Consider the following 15,551-nt stretch of genomic DNA (forward strand, 5'->3'; position numbering starts at 1 on the left):
GAATTCTGTCAACCCTTCCGTCGTTTTTCGACTTACCGGCGTCCAACTCAGATCTGAACTTATAGTTCTGAAGTTTTGTTCTGAAGTGTGTGTGCGTGTATACGTAGATACAAACAAACTTTAATAATAATCCATATTTGTGAGTGATAAGTGCTGAAGTCATTATTGCAAATTTTATATTTCAAAATGTCTGAAGCAAAGAAGAAATGTCGGCAGTACAGTATTGACTATTTAAAATATGGTTTTACGTACTCTCCTACAAACCAATTATTGCCAATGTGTTTAATTTGCCAAAAAGTTTTTTCAAATGAGGCCATGAAGCCTTCTAGGCTACAAGAACATTTGAATAAAGTGCATCCTAATAGGAAGGACAAGGATATATCCTATTTTAAAGAACTTCAAAACAAATATTCGAAACAGCCAACTGTATCAAGCCTTTTTGCGTCGTCTTGCAAACAAGAAGATGATGGACTACGAGCTTCATATAACATTTCATTGTTAATCGCAAAAGCAGGAAAACCACACACAATTGGCGAGGAATTAATCTTGCCGGCAGTCAAAGAGGTAATAAAAACTGTTCTTCATCATAAGACACCGTCAGATATTATCAAAAAAATTCCTCTGAGTAATAATTCAGTGCAAAGAAGAATAGATGAAATGGCTAAAGACGTTGAAATATCATTATGCGATTACTTAGTGACTTGTAAATTTTCCATTCAACTCGATGAATCAACTCTACCAAATAACGAAGCACTACTCTTATCATACGTTCGATTCATAAAAGAAGAAAAAATTTGTCAAGAGTTATTATTTGCTAAAAATTTGGCAACCGATACAAAGGGGGAATCGATATTTAGCATCATGAACAACTTTTTTCAAGAAAAACAAATTCCTCTTGGTAATATTTTGTCAGCTGCTACTGATGGTGCTCCAGCAATGACGGGGCGTCATAAGGGTTTCATAGCGCATTTGAAACAAGCAGTACCAAATGTACTCGCTGTACATTGTGTTATTCATCGTCAGCATTTAGTTGCAAAAAATCTGAATGAACGCCTGCATACGTCGCTCCATTATGTTATTAGAGCAGTCAATAAGATTAGAAGTAATTCGTTGCATGACAGATTATTTAGCCAACTTTGTAGTGAAAATGATGAAGATTACACTCGCTTGCTGCTGCACACAGAAGTTCGTTGGCTCTCAAAAGGTATTTTTCTGAATCGTTTTTTCAATTTATTTCACTCGGTACTGGACTTCCTTGAAAACAGGGACGAAAAACTTCGCGAAAACCTAATTACATCCAAAAATGACATCGCTTATTTGACAGACCTGTTTAAAATATTTAATGAAGTCAATTTACAATTGCAAGGTGATGAGTTGAATTTAATTAAAACTAAAAACGTAATAGCTGCTTTTGTGAGAAAACTTCTTCTGTTCAAACGAAACCTAGGTAGAGGTGAATACAGCCACTTTCCCACATTGTCAGCAGTCTCTGCAAAACAGGAAGATTTACTTCATTACTGTCAACACTTGGATGTTCTTCATGCTGATTTTACGGAGCGATTCCAGGATATTTTAAACATGAATATACCGAGTTGGGTTTTGGATCCTTTCGCTAATGGAGATACAGCAGCATCAAATTTAGAAGAGGAACTCATAGAACTTACAAGTAACGAAGAATTAAAAGTAAAATTCAAAAGTGGATACCAAGAGTTCTGGCTTCAAAAATCGATACCAACTCTCTACCCTGGATTGTGGGCAACAGTACAGACATTTTTAATTGCATTTCCATCATCATATTTGGCTGAGCGTGGCTTCAGTGCAGTGGCCAATTTACTATCTAAGAAAAGGAACAGACTGCACATCACTGAACGTGGCGATTTGCGACTGATGTTAACGAAATTGGAACCCGACATTAACAAATTGTTAAAACTCCACCAGCCTCAACCATCTCATTAATTGTTCTATTTCTTATTGATTTTGTTTTTATTTTTAAATTTTTAATAAACAATTTTTTATTACATTTGACGGTCGTTTTAATGAATTTCTACTTTGTGATTCTTAATACATAGATAGATAGACAGATAAAATAGGTATAGATAGATAATATGTAACAATATTTTCATATTTGGTATAATTCATTATTATGGAAGGGGGGGCGTTGGAATTTTTTTTTTTCTTGTAAAGGGGCGGTAGTCCAGAAAAGGTTGGGAACCTCTGGTTTAGATTCATGGTCAAAAGTTATACATAATGCTGTAAACGGCTTTAGACCTATCGTCATTGTACTATCGGCGCCAACGAAATGTGAACGAATTTCTGGTGCCATAGAAACGTCTTCTGTTTTGTTCTACATTAAATAAAACTTTGTTCACTGGCGTACTATACAGGGTGGTCCCGATATAACCTGCCAAAAGGCATCCAGTAATAGGTGACGATGAGTAGAACTCATACACAAAAAAAGTTTCTAATAAAAGTCTTTTCGTTTTCGAGATAAAAATAATTGAAAATTTGGTCAAAATTTGCTGTACGCTAATGAGTTAATCGGTTTTAAAAAGGTAATTCTGGTTACTTGGCTGCAATTTCTTTAGCAACGGTACCTGCAACACCTATGACATTTGTCAAGTTTAATTTTAAATTTTCGAATCCTTCAAAAGGTTATGAAATTCACAAAACAAGAATACGCCAATTTGCATTTACTCTATGGCGAAACACGTGGTAATTCAAGACCGGCAAGGCGACCATACGGCGAGCGTTTTCCTGAAGGAGTCCTTCCGTCCCGTTGTACTTTTGTGGAGCTACATCCGCATTTATGTGAGGTTGGTTCTGACTGATTGCAATACGATGGCGTCCCCGATCCTCCATTTAACCCCTCTGGATTTTAATTTTTGGGACCACACGAAAGATTTGGTATACGAAGTTGAAATAAATACAGGAGGCCAACTCCAGAAACGCGTAACAGACGCCGCGAACCAGATTTGTAAAAACCCAGAAATGCTGAATTCTGTTTATTAAAATTGGTACCAGCGTACTCAAATGTGCTTAAATGCCAACGGAAGGCACACAGAACATTTATTATAAAATAATTGTTCTAGTCTAGTGTACCTTTCATTAATTAGTAGATATTCTCAGTTAGAGTTGAAAGTACGAATATGTAAAGTGTAAATAAATTTATTCAATACATTATTTTGGCTATTTAACCACAATTAAGACGATACTCTTGTTACACAGTTCTTCCACAATTTTGCACACACTACCTCTACATTTATTTACACATTGAGGAACACCACTTTATTTATTACTCATTCATCTCAGTCTACAAAATCAGCTTTTGTACCTAAATAAGCTGGTGAATTAACGCACACAGTGTAGGTTTTCAATAAATGTCATTAATTTGATTTAGTTTGTCAGATTTGAGATTTGTCATAAACGATTCAGGTACCTATGTTGCTTAGATACTGTCATACTTACAAACACTAACAATTAATTCCTGAGTAGGTACGTATTTTTGTGGTCAGCAGCGTCGAATGGGTGTGGATAGGGGTTAATTTATCCCCATTATTTTGGACCTAACAAAATGGGGTTTTTTGGATTTGTTAGATCCTTCTAATGACCCAGAATTTTTTTGGCAGGTTATATCGGGACCACCCTGTATGCATGGAAGTTAAGAAAAGATTTCTATTACCTATAACTTTCTATTACAATTTTTACAATTTTGTTGAGTTTGGCAACAGCCCTCGCTTTTCCCATATGGGTCAAGTGTCGTGGCAGGTATATTGTTTAAAAATAAATTAAATCTGTTGACTAATTATGTTTGTGAAAATTGTCACAAATCTGTCACATTAACGCACGCCTATGATTAATGCTTCAACACACACTAGGAAAATTTGGCGTTCACATTTCGATGGCGCCGATAGTACAACACAACTGTCTCCAAAAGAACCTATATCAAGACTCCTGTGAAATTCGAATATAAATACATATTGTGGTACCAAATAAAAAAAATAGAGGTTATGTAAGTCCATTAATGACAGGTTTTTAATAGACTGTTGTAAGAAGAAAAGTAATCAGAATATAGAAAAACTGAAGAAAAACACAAACAAAACAACTAGGACGTCGAATTCACTACCGACACTAAGAGTTAATAATTTGACATTTGATTGTTGGTATCTAATTTGACTGTTTAAGGTAAGCGGCTCGACATAGGTAGTCAAATAATAGAAAAAAAAAAAGTGGTCGTCAATGTCATTTCATTTCATTCAATTTTATGCCAAAATATGTCATTGACGACCACTTTTTTTTTAATTTGATTGTAGTTCGACACAATAAAATTATCGAGCCGCACAATTCCATAGGATTCTTGACATACTTACGTTCTTTTATAGACGCTTTGTATTTTTTAAAGTTTTTTTCACAATTTCACAAGAGTTGAATAATGAATCCAACGACAATAGATTTTCCTGACATTAAGGCCATACTCATAATGTAAGATTATCATAATAGTCCAATAATAGTCATACAATGCCCAAGATACAGTTAATTTCAAAATTATAGAGTACACCTAATTTTCCACAGTGCGAAATGCACTTACATTTTTCGTCAATGATCAATAGGGCCCGGATTTTAGGCAATTAAAAAGTCGGAAATAGGTGCCTAAAATAGTCCCTTAAACTACTGCAAATAGTCCCTTAAAAACTGAAAATAAGCCATACTAGGTCCTTAAAGTTGTGGTTAATTAAATTAAAAAATGTGTTTTTAAAGTTTTAAGTAGGTACACACAACAAGATATTTACTAATTATTTTTTATTAATTAATATACAATACTACAAGTTTGTTAGTTATTTACATTGTTACGTATTTACATTGCATACAAGATATTGCTCTAAATTTTCTACTTTAAAACATTGTCGGTTATCCACCAAAATGGACTTATATTTTGAAAAACTTCCTTCTACCTCGCAAGAGGTAATGGGCGCAAATTTGTAATAAATTTCTTCCATTTTGGTGTCATGTTCCGGCACATCTTCACCTCTAAAAATTCTTGCCAATTCTAGAAGAAATTTGTATCCAGGATTTTTTTCAGTAACATCTTCAAGTTTTTTTAATGCTACTGCTGCTACAGGGCCTGGAGATTTTTTTAGGGAGGTAAATACGTTTTCAACAATTTTGATTGAATCGGTTAAAGGTAACCCATTTTTTTCCAATTGAGTAATACTTTCGCAGATTATTTTAAAATTACTGCGAACATAAATTAATTGGTTTTTTATTCCGGGTTTCTTCATTATAGACTGTGCTTTTTGAATAGCAACAGCAGAACTTCCATCAAAGGACATGACAACCTGTGAGTAGTTAAAAACAGTTTAACAATCAATTAATTTGCTTATCTTTTATATACTTACTTCTTTAATGGAATCAAAGTGTTCGCTGTAAAACATAGCAGCCTGAAGCCATGTTCCCCATCGTGTTAAAATTGGCTGTGGAGGCAGTGGCATTTCTTTTAGTTTTTCTTTGTACATTTCAACTCTCAAAGGTGCCTTAACGAAAATTTTTTTCACGTTCGAAATTAAATTATCCACATCTTCATATTGATAGCGAATTTTTTCAGCCTCTAGATTTAAAGCATGCGCTAAGCATGTGACATGCACAATTTTTGGATAAAACACCTTAAGGTGTCTACCAGATTTTATCATATATGGTGCTCCATCCGTTACAAACAAAAGAAACTTTTCAGCAACAACTCTGGTACTCCACAAGATTTCTACGCATAGAAATTTTAAATCAAAATAAATTTAAAAAAGTGAAAAACCCTTACCTAAAGATTGATTTACGAATCTAGCTATTGTCTCATGATTTGTTCTTTCTAATTGTTTAGACGCCAAAAGATAAGATTTTCCAGGTTCATCTTCTGAAAGTTTCCCAACCAGACAATTCGCCACATATCGCCCAAGTGCATCTGTTGTTTCGTCAACTGAAACCCATATGTTAAAAGGATCCAGCTCATTCCGAATGCGGTCAATAGTCTAAAAGTGAAAATAATTTTAAATTAAATATTAAAAGATAGTATGTTCATACATCTTTGTAGCATTTTGGTAAATAATTTTTCCGTAAAGTAGACTCATCCGGAATTTTTCTACCACAATATTTTGTCAGAAAATTCTGAAACGCAGGATTTTGTAGTTTGTGCCATGGTATATTGGCAGCTAAAAAGACGTTACAAAGTTCCATATTGAATGTACTATTTGCCGATTCCTCCAAGTTCTGTGTCAGCAACGTTTGCCGAAGCGGTGTCATAATGTTCTCTTTATGGATGGCCGTTTGCTCATGCTGTTGCAAGTGACATTTTTTTTCGCATATAAACTACAAAAAATAAAATTTTCAAATAAGTAAAAAATATAAAATGACATATTTTTAATTATGCTTAACTTACCAGTTTACCACAAGCTTTACAAAACATTTCTCGGGTTGATTTTATTTCATATAAATCTTTCTTGCTTGTCCACTGTAATATTTTTTCGCGTAAACTAATTTTTTGTTTCGGCATTATGTTCACTTTAAACAGGTTCACAAGAAACACGACCACTGCACGGAGATAAAGTAAACGAGAAATGACAAATTTGTAATGCTTATATTTACGTCTCCCACCAAATTTCAGAGGAGATGGTTAATTTTATATTTCTTAAATTTTTAGAAAATGACACCCTTAAGGTTTCTCTTATTGTTTCACTTCGGGATTTTAATTTTCGTTTTTATGGCAAGGACCATTTTATAAACGTTAAAGCTTCTAACAATACCTAAGTATCAGAAAACATTAGACCGCGTATACCTGCACCCCTTCGAACAGAGGCAAACAGATAAACTCTGTAATTTATGCCAGTCCAGTCTAATGGTTTGTGGTACTTAGGTATTGTCGGAGTATTTACCGCTGACATCATGGTCCCAACCGTAAAAGCGAAAAAGTAATTCCTGTATTGTACTGCACTTTGTACATTTCAGTAATTACATCTCCTTAAATTTTAAAATCATAAAGCATTGTAAATTTTATTGAGGTACCACTTTTACATTTTCAATACCGTAAACTTCCCAGAATTCGAAAATTGGGAAAAAACCGCAAAAATGAAATTGATTTTTGGTCATTTTAGGCATGTTCAGGCAGTTAAAAGGTAAAATAGGTATTTAAAGGGCATTTTAGGCCGAATAGGCAGAATCAAATATGGCTCTAATTACTCTAATTAAGCCAGAAATCATTTATAGACAAGTTTCATACATGTGCCTTAAAAAATAAAAATAGTCCATTTTGCCTAAAATCCGGGCCCTAATGATCAATGTCAATTTTGACAGACAAAATGCCTAATCTAACCGAAAATGCGAAAATCTCATTCTCTCCAAATTAAAAGAAGGCTGGTTGATCCGGAGGGTAGCCCAGGATGTTATAACATCACGAAGAGCACCGTGCAAAGGATAAAACAGACATTATGGTGTTCTAAATTATCAGCGACAGCGACGTTTATGTTTTCAAACTTACCTAACCTATACGGGGTCATTATAAATGATTGTCTAATCGCAGTAGAGCAGTAGGCGTTGGTGACGTAGTTGAATGTGCCGCAAGCTTTATAACATGAGTGAGACTAGCATCGCCGATAGGTAGCGCTGTTGGCGGTAGTGTAAATTTGTTTACTAGTTTGTCTAACGTTGCCAAGCTAGCGGCACATTCCAAATTTGTGTGTATAAAAAATATGACGTTCAAACGTAGAGGGATATGGAGGGAGTACTGCCTATGCTGGCAATGTAAAGGAAGCGGCACGTCGCGAGACCTGTGCGGAGACCTTTTATGACGCCTTTTAAAATGACCGCCAGTACTTCGCGAAATTTCGTGACGAGGGTCGTTGGGCATCAGATGCTTCATAGGCGTCGATGTTCCGTCATTTTACTGGGATTTGGTTTTCTACACGTGAACCGGTTGGTGAATTGTCTTTGTATTTTTTCAGTTGTATAACTCTGATCTGTTTTTATTTTGAACTAAATATTTACGGTCGTCTTCCTACAATTCCTACAAAAATCGTCCCCAGAAGAAAAGTTAAAGGGACGCCACTGGAAAGATGAAATATCTGCGTTAACTTCGGTTTCGTTCGGCTCATCTGGAGACCTTTTATTAGGTCTACAGAAAAGCGCGGTCGTAACCACTTTTTTGAAGAGTGCTCCCTCCATATCCCTGTACGCGTTCAAATTTCAAAAAGGTATCTTTACATCTGGAAAAAAATTGTTATAAAGCGACTTCTTGATTTTTCAGGTGTACTCTATAATTTTGAAATTAACTGTACTTTTGATAATTCTATAAATATTCCGACTGTTATTTTCAAACAAGCTTCGCATTGAAGTTCTTTCAAATTTAAATTCTTTATACCAGGTGTAAACAGTGCTCTGAGAAGGTGCTTCCTCACCAAAAGCAGAGCGAATTCTTTCGACTTTTAAAATTATAATAAATCATAAAATTTTCTCCCGTTAATTCATTTTCACTTTGCACTCCCAACTTTAACAATTAATAAAAAATTAACACAATCACTTTTCAAAACCAAACCGCAGCTCTTAAAATAATCATGCGTTTATTGTTTCATAACCTATTTGACTTTGTAGATAGAAGTGATTTACCTATTGCTTTGCAGACATTTTCGGTGCAACCTACGTATCATCAGAGATTTAAGGAACAGACTGTGTAAAACGGTATGTTTAATATACCAAATGATAAAAAACAAGCAGACAGATTTGACTGCGTCCTCCTTATGTATTTTTGGAAAACAAATTTTTTTCACATACTTACTCGTATGCCTTCAGTACTATTGTATTACAGATTTCGGTAAAAGAACTCAGGTTGGACCTAGGCGAAGATAGAATTGTAATTGAGTCTACTTCAAAAAACTACTTACTAGACATATTTATACCGTTAGTAATTAGACAGAGTTCATGCACGTCAACCTTCAACAAATCAACAAAGGTGAGTTCATGTTATGATTCAAACACGTTCTGTCTTAATATGTATTTTATTTCAGATTTTAACAGTAACAATGCCTCTCGTCGGAGGTTAAATCTGCTTAACGTAAGTTATCACTAGAAGAATTCTTTGAAATTGTTATTTTAAACGTTTTTATAATAAATACAATATAAAAATGATTATGATGTATTAATTGTGGCGTTACGAAATATTTAAATCATGGTTATCACAAGCTTGTTGCAAAGTTACGAAATGTCTAAGCACTAGTTCCTTTCTTTAATTATTGTGATGGTTTGAGCATAACTCGTATCACTTACATTAAATGTTTTTTTCTTGATATGTACAACAGTGTCCTGAATAATTACTTGAATAAACAAAGTCCGGTGGCGCACAAAGCCAACAATAAATAAGGATTCAAGTCGTAATAATGCCTCTAAGAACGTTAAATATTTAGATTTAGAGAAAACTAAAACCCGATTTTTAAGGAAGCTTACCGGATTTATTCTATTTCTGTACAGATAAAAAAAAATCGAACATTGTAAAATATTTTCGCGAGATCTAACTCTAATCGTAGTTTCGAGCGTTTCGTAGTAATATCTAGGGTCAGATCGACGTTGGTGTTGAATATAAATTTGATCTCATGGTACATAATTATTAAAGTGCTAAAATATTGTATAAATACTAAATAAATATTATGATCCCCATTTTGCGAAAACCAACAAAAAAACATTTACGTTTTTAAAACAGCAACAGATCTACACTGACAACAGATCAAAAATGTAATCAAATAAAAATAAATATATTAAAATATGCAAAAAACATGGTAAACTCCATTCACTATCAAATTTCCGTAAAAAAAGTGTGTCGCTCAATCTTCAGATATCTAAACAGTTGTGGAATGAGATAGAGGGCGTTGAATCCGATCATTGCGCAAGTAACGTACTTGCACCCCAATTCGACAATAGTTTTGTGTTTGTTGCTCAACGAGTTGACCGATTTTTTCAAAACGTCTGCGTCTTCCTTCAAGAGGGCGCAAAAGAAACTGTAAGAAGCACTTTTGGAAACTGCTTTCGTCAACAGCACCAACGCGAATCCGATCACCGTACGTAGGACTGTACACCCCAGCATGGTGTACGAAGGCCACATTATGGCGTAAGGCGGCGTCAACTCCGAAGACGTCATGATCCCCAGCTGGTAATTCAACCAGGCTCCTACGTGGATTCCGACACAAACGGAAAGAATCATAGCAGTATCTCCCCTAGAAACAAGGTTGTTATTTCTGCGCATGTCGAGTAGAGTGCAATTACCTTGTGGGTGTCCACTTGCCACTGTTTGGGTAGTAGACAATCATGAGAATTGAGACGACTAACAGTAAAAATGGAGATGTTGAGTCTGTTAGTAAATAATTGTCTAAGTAGTCGACTATTGGCACTAATGGGGTCATGATTAGCACCGCTAAGGCTAATCCCACGATGACGTCCTAAACAATGCAAAAATATTTGTCAACAAAGTGGATTATTATTAGAGTACAATAAACGCACGTAAAAAAATACATTCAAGGTGAAATTTAAAGCATAGCGTCAATTTTTCTGTTTGAAAAGATAAGTGTAATAATTACACTAGTGATAAAATAAGAACTTGTTAACTGTTCCACAAATATTAACACTGATAACATTGACTACAACTTTAAACTACATTGTCTACATACAATTTCAGTGATTCACTTGCGCCTGAGATCATTATCAATAATGCAATTATATTTTATCAATACTATGAACCATGATTAAGTGATTAATGAAGTCACACCATTTAGTAATTAAATTTATGATTAATGAAGTCACGCCATTTAATAATTAAATTTAAACTGAATCGAATATTAAATAATTACCAGAACTGAATGCATGCCAAGATACAGTCTACTCAAACAAATAACGGAGCACCACAAGACTGCAATAACCAGTCCCAAAGGAATGTTGTATTGATACCGGTTCACTGTGCACAAGAGGAACGAGAACGGGAACGCCACTGCGACCATTGCATGTGTTGATGGCATTCCATACTCTAAAGACCACTTGCTTTGCAGCCGCACCACGGGAGGTCCAGGTCTGGGCCAACGAAGAATGTCTTTCACTGCTTGTCCTAGAGAAAATCAATATAAATACATGAATTTCCGCGAGGCGCACTTTTGTACCTATGTACATGACGATGGTCCAAATCAAGACCACTCTTCTACCCACGGCCCCATCAATGTTCCAGAACCAGAAGGGGATAAAACAGGAATAGAAAGCTTCATCTCCGAGGGCGGTCCCAAAAATGAATAAATAGTACCAAAATTTATTCGTTATCACATAGTTCTGTTTGACTTCGGCACTGCGAGTGCTATTGTCGGTGCTCGGGGGTTCTGTACTTGTTATAACCCCAAAGTAGTTTTGAATTTTTGCCACCAATTCCGGTTCTTTCAGGTGCGACATTGCCTTCAGATGTGTAGTTTTCGAAGTCACCTTTTTCACTGCATTACAAAGTGTGGCAATTTGTATTTTATTACAGAAGACAAATATCGGCATTTGATCCTTACGTTCGCCGCAAATCGGGTAAACTCGATCCGTCTCGGTGATCAAATGACAACTGTGAATGACAAGTTCAATGTTGCCAAACCACTTCCATTGATAGAATTTCCTCGAAAATATTTCACCGGAAAAATCTGGATTCCCATTATTTTATTGATTTGACGCAATAATTGTGAAGATAAGATTGTAAGATTTGAAGTATATTTCTTGAGATGATCGAATAGCTGATGATCGTGTCCTTTTATTATCGTGATGGTAGAATAAAATGACAATTGTTTTTGACATTCGACAGTGTTTTCCTGAAAAATCAATATCTTCATGATTTTTGCTCTAATTTTCGTAGATGTGCGTTAATTTAATTACTTTATAGCATTATATGAGTTCTAATTGACAATGAGATGGCAGTCCAAAATTTGGGTATATTGTGGTTATATTATGGTTTGTTTACTACTCACGGCGATAGCGGAATTAGGTAACCCCTACGAAATACTGGGTGTCCATAGGAAAGCGACACGATCAGAAATCAGGAAAGCCTATAAACAGCTTGCTATGGAATGGTGAGCAATCCAACAATCCCATTTTAGCAAAATTTACATGTGTGATATTCTGACAGGCACCCGGACAAAAAGAGAGTTCCGTCAGCGGAAGAACGATTTGTCAGTATAAAACAAGCATACGAGTTATTGTCGGATCCTGAGAGAAGAAAACTTTATGATGACAAAGGAATTACGGAACATGATTTTTACAACAGACCTGAACATGCACCTTTCCATACAAACAATCCCTTCGATGACATTTTCAGTGCCCATGGGGCACATTTTAATTTCCAAGAGAATGACATAACGTTTTTCCACAAATTGTCAATATCTACAAGGTTGTTGGTGCTCATTAATGCAAATTTATGCTGAAAGGTTGTGTTGCAGGCAATATGATAAATTAATTGTTCCGAAGAGTGAGAAGACGCCTCATTTAATATTTTTCTATACTGATTGGTGTTTTGCTTGCCTTCAAAGTGCTCCATACTGCCGTAGATTGGTTGACAAATTAGAACCTCTCGGTGTTAATTTCGTGACGGTTCATTCAGGGAAAGAACCTGTCCTAGCTAGGCGCCTTAACATACACACTTTACCGTGCATTGTTTTATTGCTCGATGGCAATGTATTTGTTTATAAGGATACAATTACAAGTGTTCAGAGAATCATTGGTAAGTTTATTCGAGCAATCTATGTTTAAATCAAAGCAAAATTGGAACACTAAAAAGGCACTTATCTTGTTAATATTTATTCATGTGTTTATTTTTCACAGAATTTCTCAGGAACAAAATGCCCTACAAGCTCGTTCCCAAAATCAGAAACGAGGACGTAGACGCCTTTCTTAATGGCTGGGAAGATAACAGAGTTCGTGGTTTGATATTCGAGCCACGTCAGAACATGAGATTGCGTTATTTGGTCACTGCCTATCATTTCCGACATAGAGTTGCTTTTGGGTAAACTGAAAACGTTGGGGTCTGTGTATTTAATTATTTTCTGGTTTCAGTTTTGTAGATTCTGAAGAGATACGACAAAAGTATCAAGTTCCACAAGACATGGACACAGTGTTACTTTTCAATGAAAATATTTCCTCACCTATGGCAAGTTTGTCCATGAAAGATATACCCACTTCCACTCTACATCATATTGTTTCATCGAATCAATACCTTGCCCTCCCAAGACTGTCTTCTCAGGTAAAAATTTGAATCTGCCTGTTTTGACATATTTGACAATTGTCGCTGTCAATTAATTATTGTTTATTTTTGACAGAATAATTCATAGCTAACTTTTCTTGATATGTTATAAATGTCATAAGTGAAAGCGACATCTGGCGTACGTTTTGTAGGTGTTTTGACCAGAAATTCTCAAATTATATTTTTTACTAGCGTTTGTTAATTTCGTATTGCAGGAAGTCCTGGAGGCCTTGTGTCCTTGTGAATGGAACAAGCCCAGGAAGCGACTATGCGTCGTTTTAGTCACTAAAACGTCAAGCAATCACGACCTCCATCGACAATCCTTCAGAATATACGCACAAAATTCGCCGTATAGTGTCGAAAAAGTCCGTTTCGCTTATATCTATCACGATAAACAAACGGAATTTGTAAATTCGTTAATTCCAGGTATGATTCATCTTGTCAATTTTTGTCCAATTGAGGCAACAATTTTGTTTTTCACAGAAGGCGAATTCGTCGAGCCTTTGCTTCGCGTAGTTATTCTGTGGCGAAGAGACACTTCGCACGTCAAATACGAATGGATCAGTGACAAGTGGGAATGGGAGAATAATCTGAATCAAACTACACAGAAGCTAGACAGCACTATAAGTCGCCTCTTGAGGTCTAGCGAAGCCCTCACTTACGAAGCTTCCGTTAATGATTTGTTCGATGAACACGCGAAAGGGATTTTTGGGCGAATAGCAACGAAAGTCGGAACGTTTATGGAGTCGGTGTACGACGGTCTCAGTAAAGACCAGATTTTGCCTGCGTTATCGATCATCGGAACGATTGTATTCATTTTAGCCGTTGGATATTTTATGGCGTATTTGGTGTAAGTACTTTTCTTTCAACAGCATCATTTACTCGAATTAGCACTTTTGAGTTGAGTAGAACGGTATCAAAAGCTGACTTTTCTTTGTCGACCAGGCGCTTGGAAGAAGAAAACATCCAACAACAGAAGGCGAAAGCGAAATCTGGGAATAACAACAATGACAGCTCGAATTCCAGTTACCAGCCGGAACTGCGTTTGCACGAATTACGTGGCGAAAAGTACAACGGATTGGTGAGACTCCTGAAACCGGGTTGTCGCACGATCTTGTTGGTGCTCGACATGCAATCGCGCCAGCAATTAATCCCCCCCTTCCACAAGGCGGTGTGGCCGTACCGAAAGTAAGTTAATTTGGTCACATTGGACGTTGTCGCACTTCCGAAATTTGCAGGAACAAGACGTTGATGTTTTCCTACATGTACATTGAACGGGGCCTTAGCTGGTACAAGGAACTGTTGCAGTTGTCTTTGCCAGAAGAGCGTGAACTGAACATAAATCCTCGAAACTGCGTCGGCACCGTCCTCTCTCTGAACGGTCACCGGAAGTACTTCTGCATGTTCCACGCCAAGCACACCGAGAGGTTTTCGAAAAAGAAGAGGGTCAAGTTGACCAAACCGTTCGAAGAGAAAGACTGCGAGAGCGGAACGTTCATCGGATTCGACTCCGATTCGTCCGAGTCCGAGGAGGAAATCTTGCTTCAGGAGAATTTACTGGACGGTCTGCCGAACTGGTTAGATCGGTTATTCGAGGGAACAACACAACGTTATCACATCAACTATTGGCCAGATTTTCCAAATAAATAAATGCCGTTAACATAGAAATAGCAGTTAGAAGTTATATAGCTCATGTTATCTGTTTGTTGTATTTATACATATCCGTAATGTTTGTAAAATTCCATGCATTTCAGATGCTTTGTTTCTACTGTTGTGTTACTGTCGAGATGCGCTCTTCTGTTCTACTCCATTCGTCAAACTCTTCTAGTCAATAGAAATAGCGTAGTCAATAGCTGACCAGGTTCGAATAAATCCAGTTTCATATTGAAATTTTTCAAGTGGATTGTTAGTGTAGCTTTGAATTTTTAAATCGCCAAAAAAATAGAAATCACGTATATTCTCGATTATGCGAGGGTTCCTGGATAATTTCAGTGCGCTTCTTTTCGTTTCTCGGAACTCCTCATCAATACTCGATTATAGAGCCTACTGAACTTTAAGAAATTTATACTAGTTAGTGGTCGCTAGAAAAATTTTAGATTTTTTTATTCAGAGGTCATCTATGAAGTATGTGTTAATTTATTTGTGCCATATTTATTGATTATTTATTGGATAATTTTAAGATTACAGTCGAAAAGACAATGGTGTATTACCTCGTGATTCAAATTTACAAATAAAGTTGTTTTCATTTAAATATCTTATTCTTGGTTAATAGGGGGGGAGA

The 15,551-nt window shown here is 36.0% G+C and overlaps 3 protein-coding genes across 6 annotated transcripts in view; 2 read left to right on the forward strand and 1 right to left on the reverse strand.

Annotated features, from left to right (window-relative positions):
* Positions 1 to 9,159, forward strand: part of Pih1D1 (PIH1 domain containing 1) — a 15,920-nt gene extending 6,761 nt beyond the window's left edge. For 2 of the 4 annotated variants that reach the window (XM_069042145.1, XM_069042147.1), the window contains 2 exons: positions 8,840 to 8,983; positions 9,039 to 9,159. In XM_069042145.1, the coding sequence (XP_068898246.1) occupies positions 8,840 to 8,983; positions 9,039 to 9,074 (180 nt within the window). In that variant the 3' untranslated portion in view covers positions 9,075 to 9,159. Of the gene's footprint in view, positions 1 to 8,654; positions 8,713 to 8,823; positions 8,984 to 9,038 lie in introns of those variants that run through there. The other 2 variants (XR_011157781.1, XM_069042146.1) reach the window with 2 other exon arrangements.
* A 604-nt stretch (positions 9,160 to 9,763) lies between these two features.
* LOC138126370 (sphingosine-1-phosphate phosphatase 1-like) lies at positions 9,764 to 11,451 on the reverse strand. The gene is made up of 4 exons (XM_069042144.1): positions 11,172 to 11,451; positions 10,869 to 11,119; positions 10,288 to 10,460; positions 9,764 to 10,238 (listed from the first exon to the last, which is right to left on the reverse strand). Exons 1-4 carry the CDS (start codon positions 11,449 to 11,451, stop codon positions 9,821 to 9,823), a joined length of 1,122 nt encoding a protein of 373 aa, XP_068898245.1. The 3' UTR covers positions 9,764 to 9,820.
* Positions 11,452 to 11,723: 272 nt separating this feature from the next.
* l(3)80Fg (dnaJ homolog subfamily C member 16 l(3)80Fg) lies at positions 11,724 to 15,521 on the forward strand. Its single transcript, XM_069042142.1, has 8 exons — positions 11,724 to 12,104; positions 12,161 to 12,421; positions 12,471 to 12,751; positions 12,853 to 13,033; positions 13,084 to 13,270; positions 13,486 to 14,120; positions 14,216 to 14,458; positions 14,509 to 15,521. Exons 1-8 carry the CDS (start codon positions 11,941 to 11,943, stop codon positions 14,918 to 14,920), a joined length of 2,364 nt encoding a protein of 787 aa, XP_068898243.1. The 5' UTR covers positions 11,724 to 11,940; the 3' UTR covers positions 14,921 to 15,521.
* Positions 15,522 to 15,551: the final 30 nt, after the last annotated feature.

Source organism: Tenebrio molitor, chromosome 3 (assembly GCF_963966145.1).
Source record: "Tenebrio molitor chromosome 3, icTenMoli1.1, whole genome shotgun sequence".
NCBI lineage: Eukaryota > Metazoa > Arthropoda > Insecta > Coleoptera > Tenebrionidae > Tenebrio > Tenebrio molitor.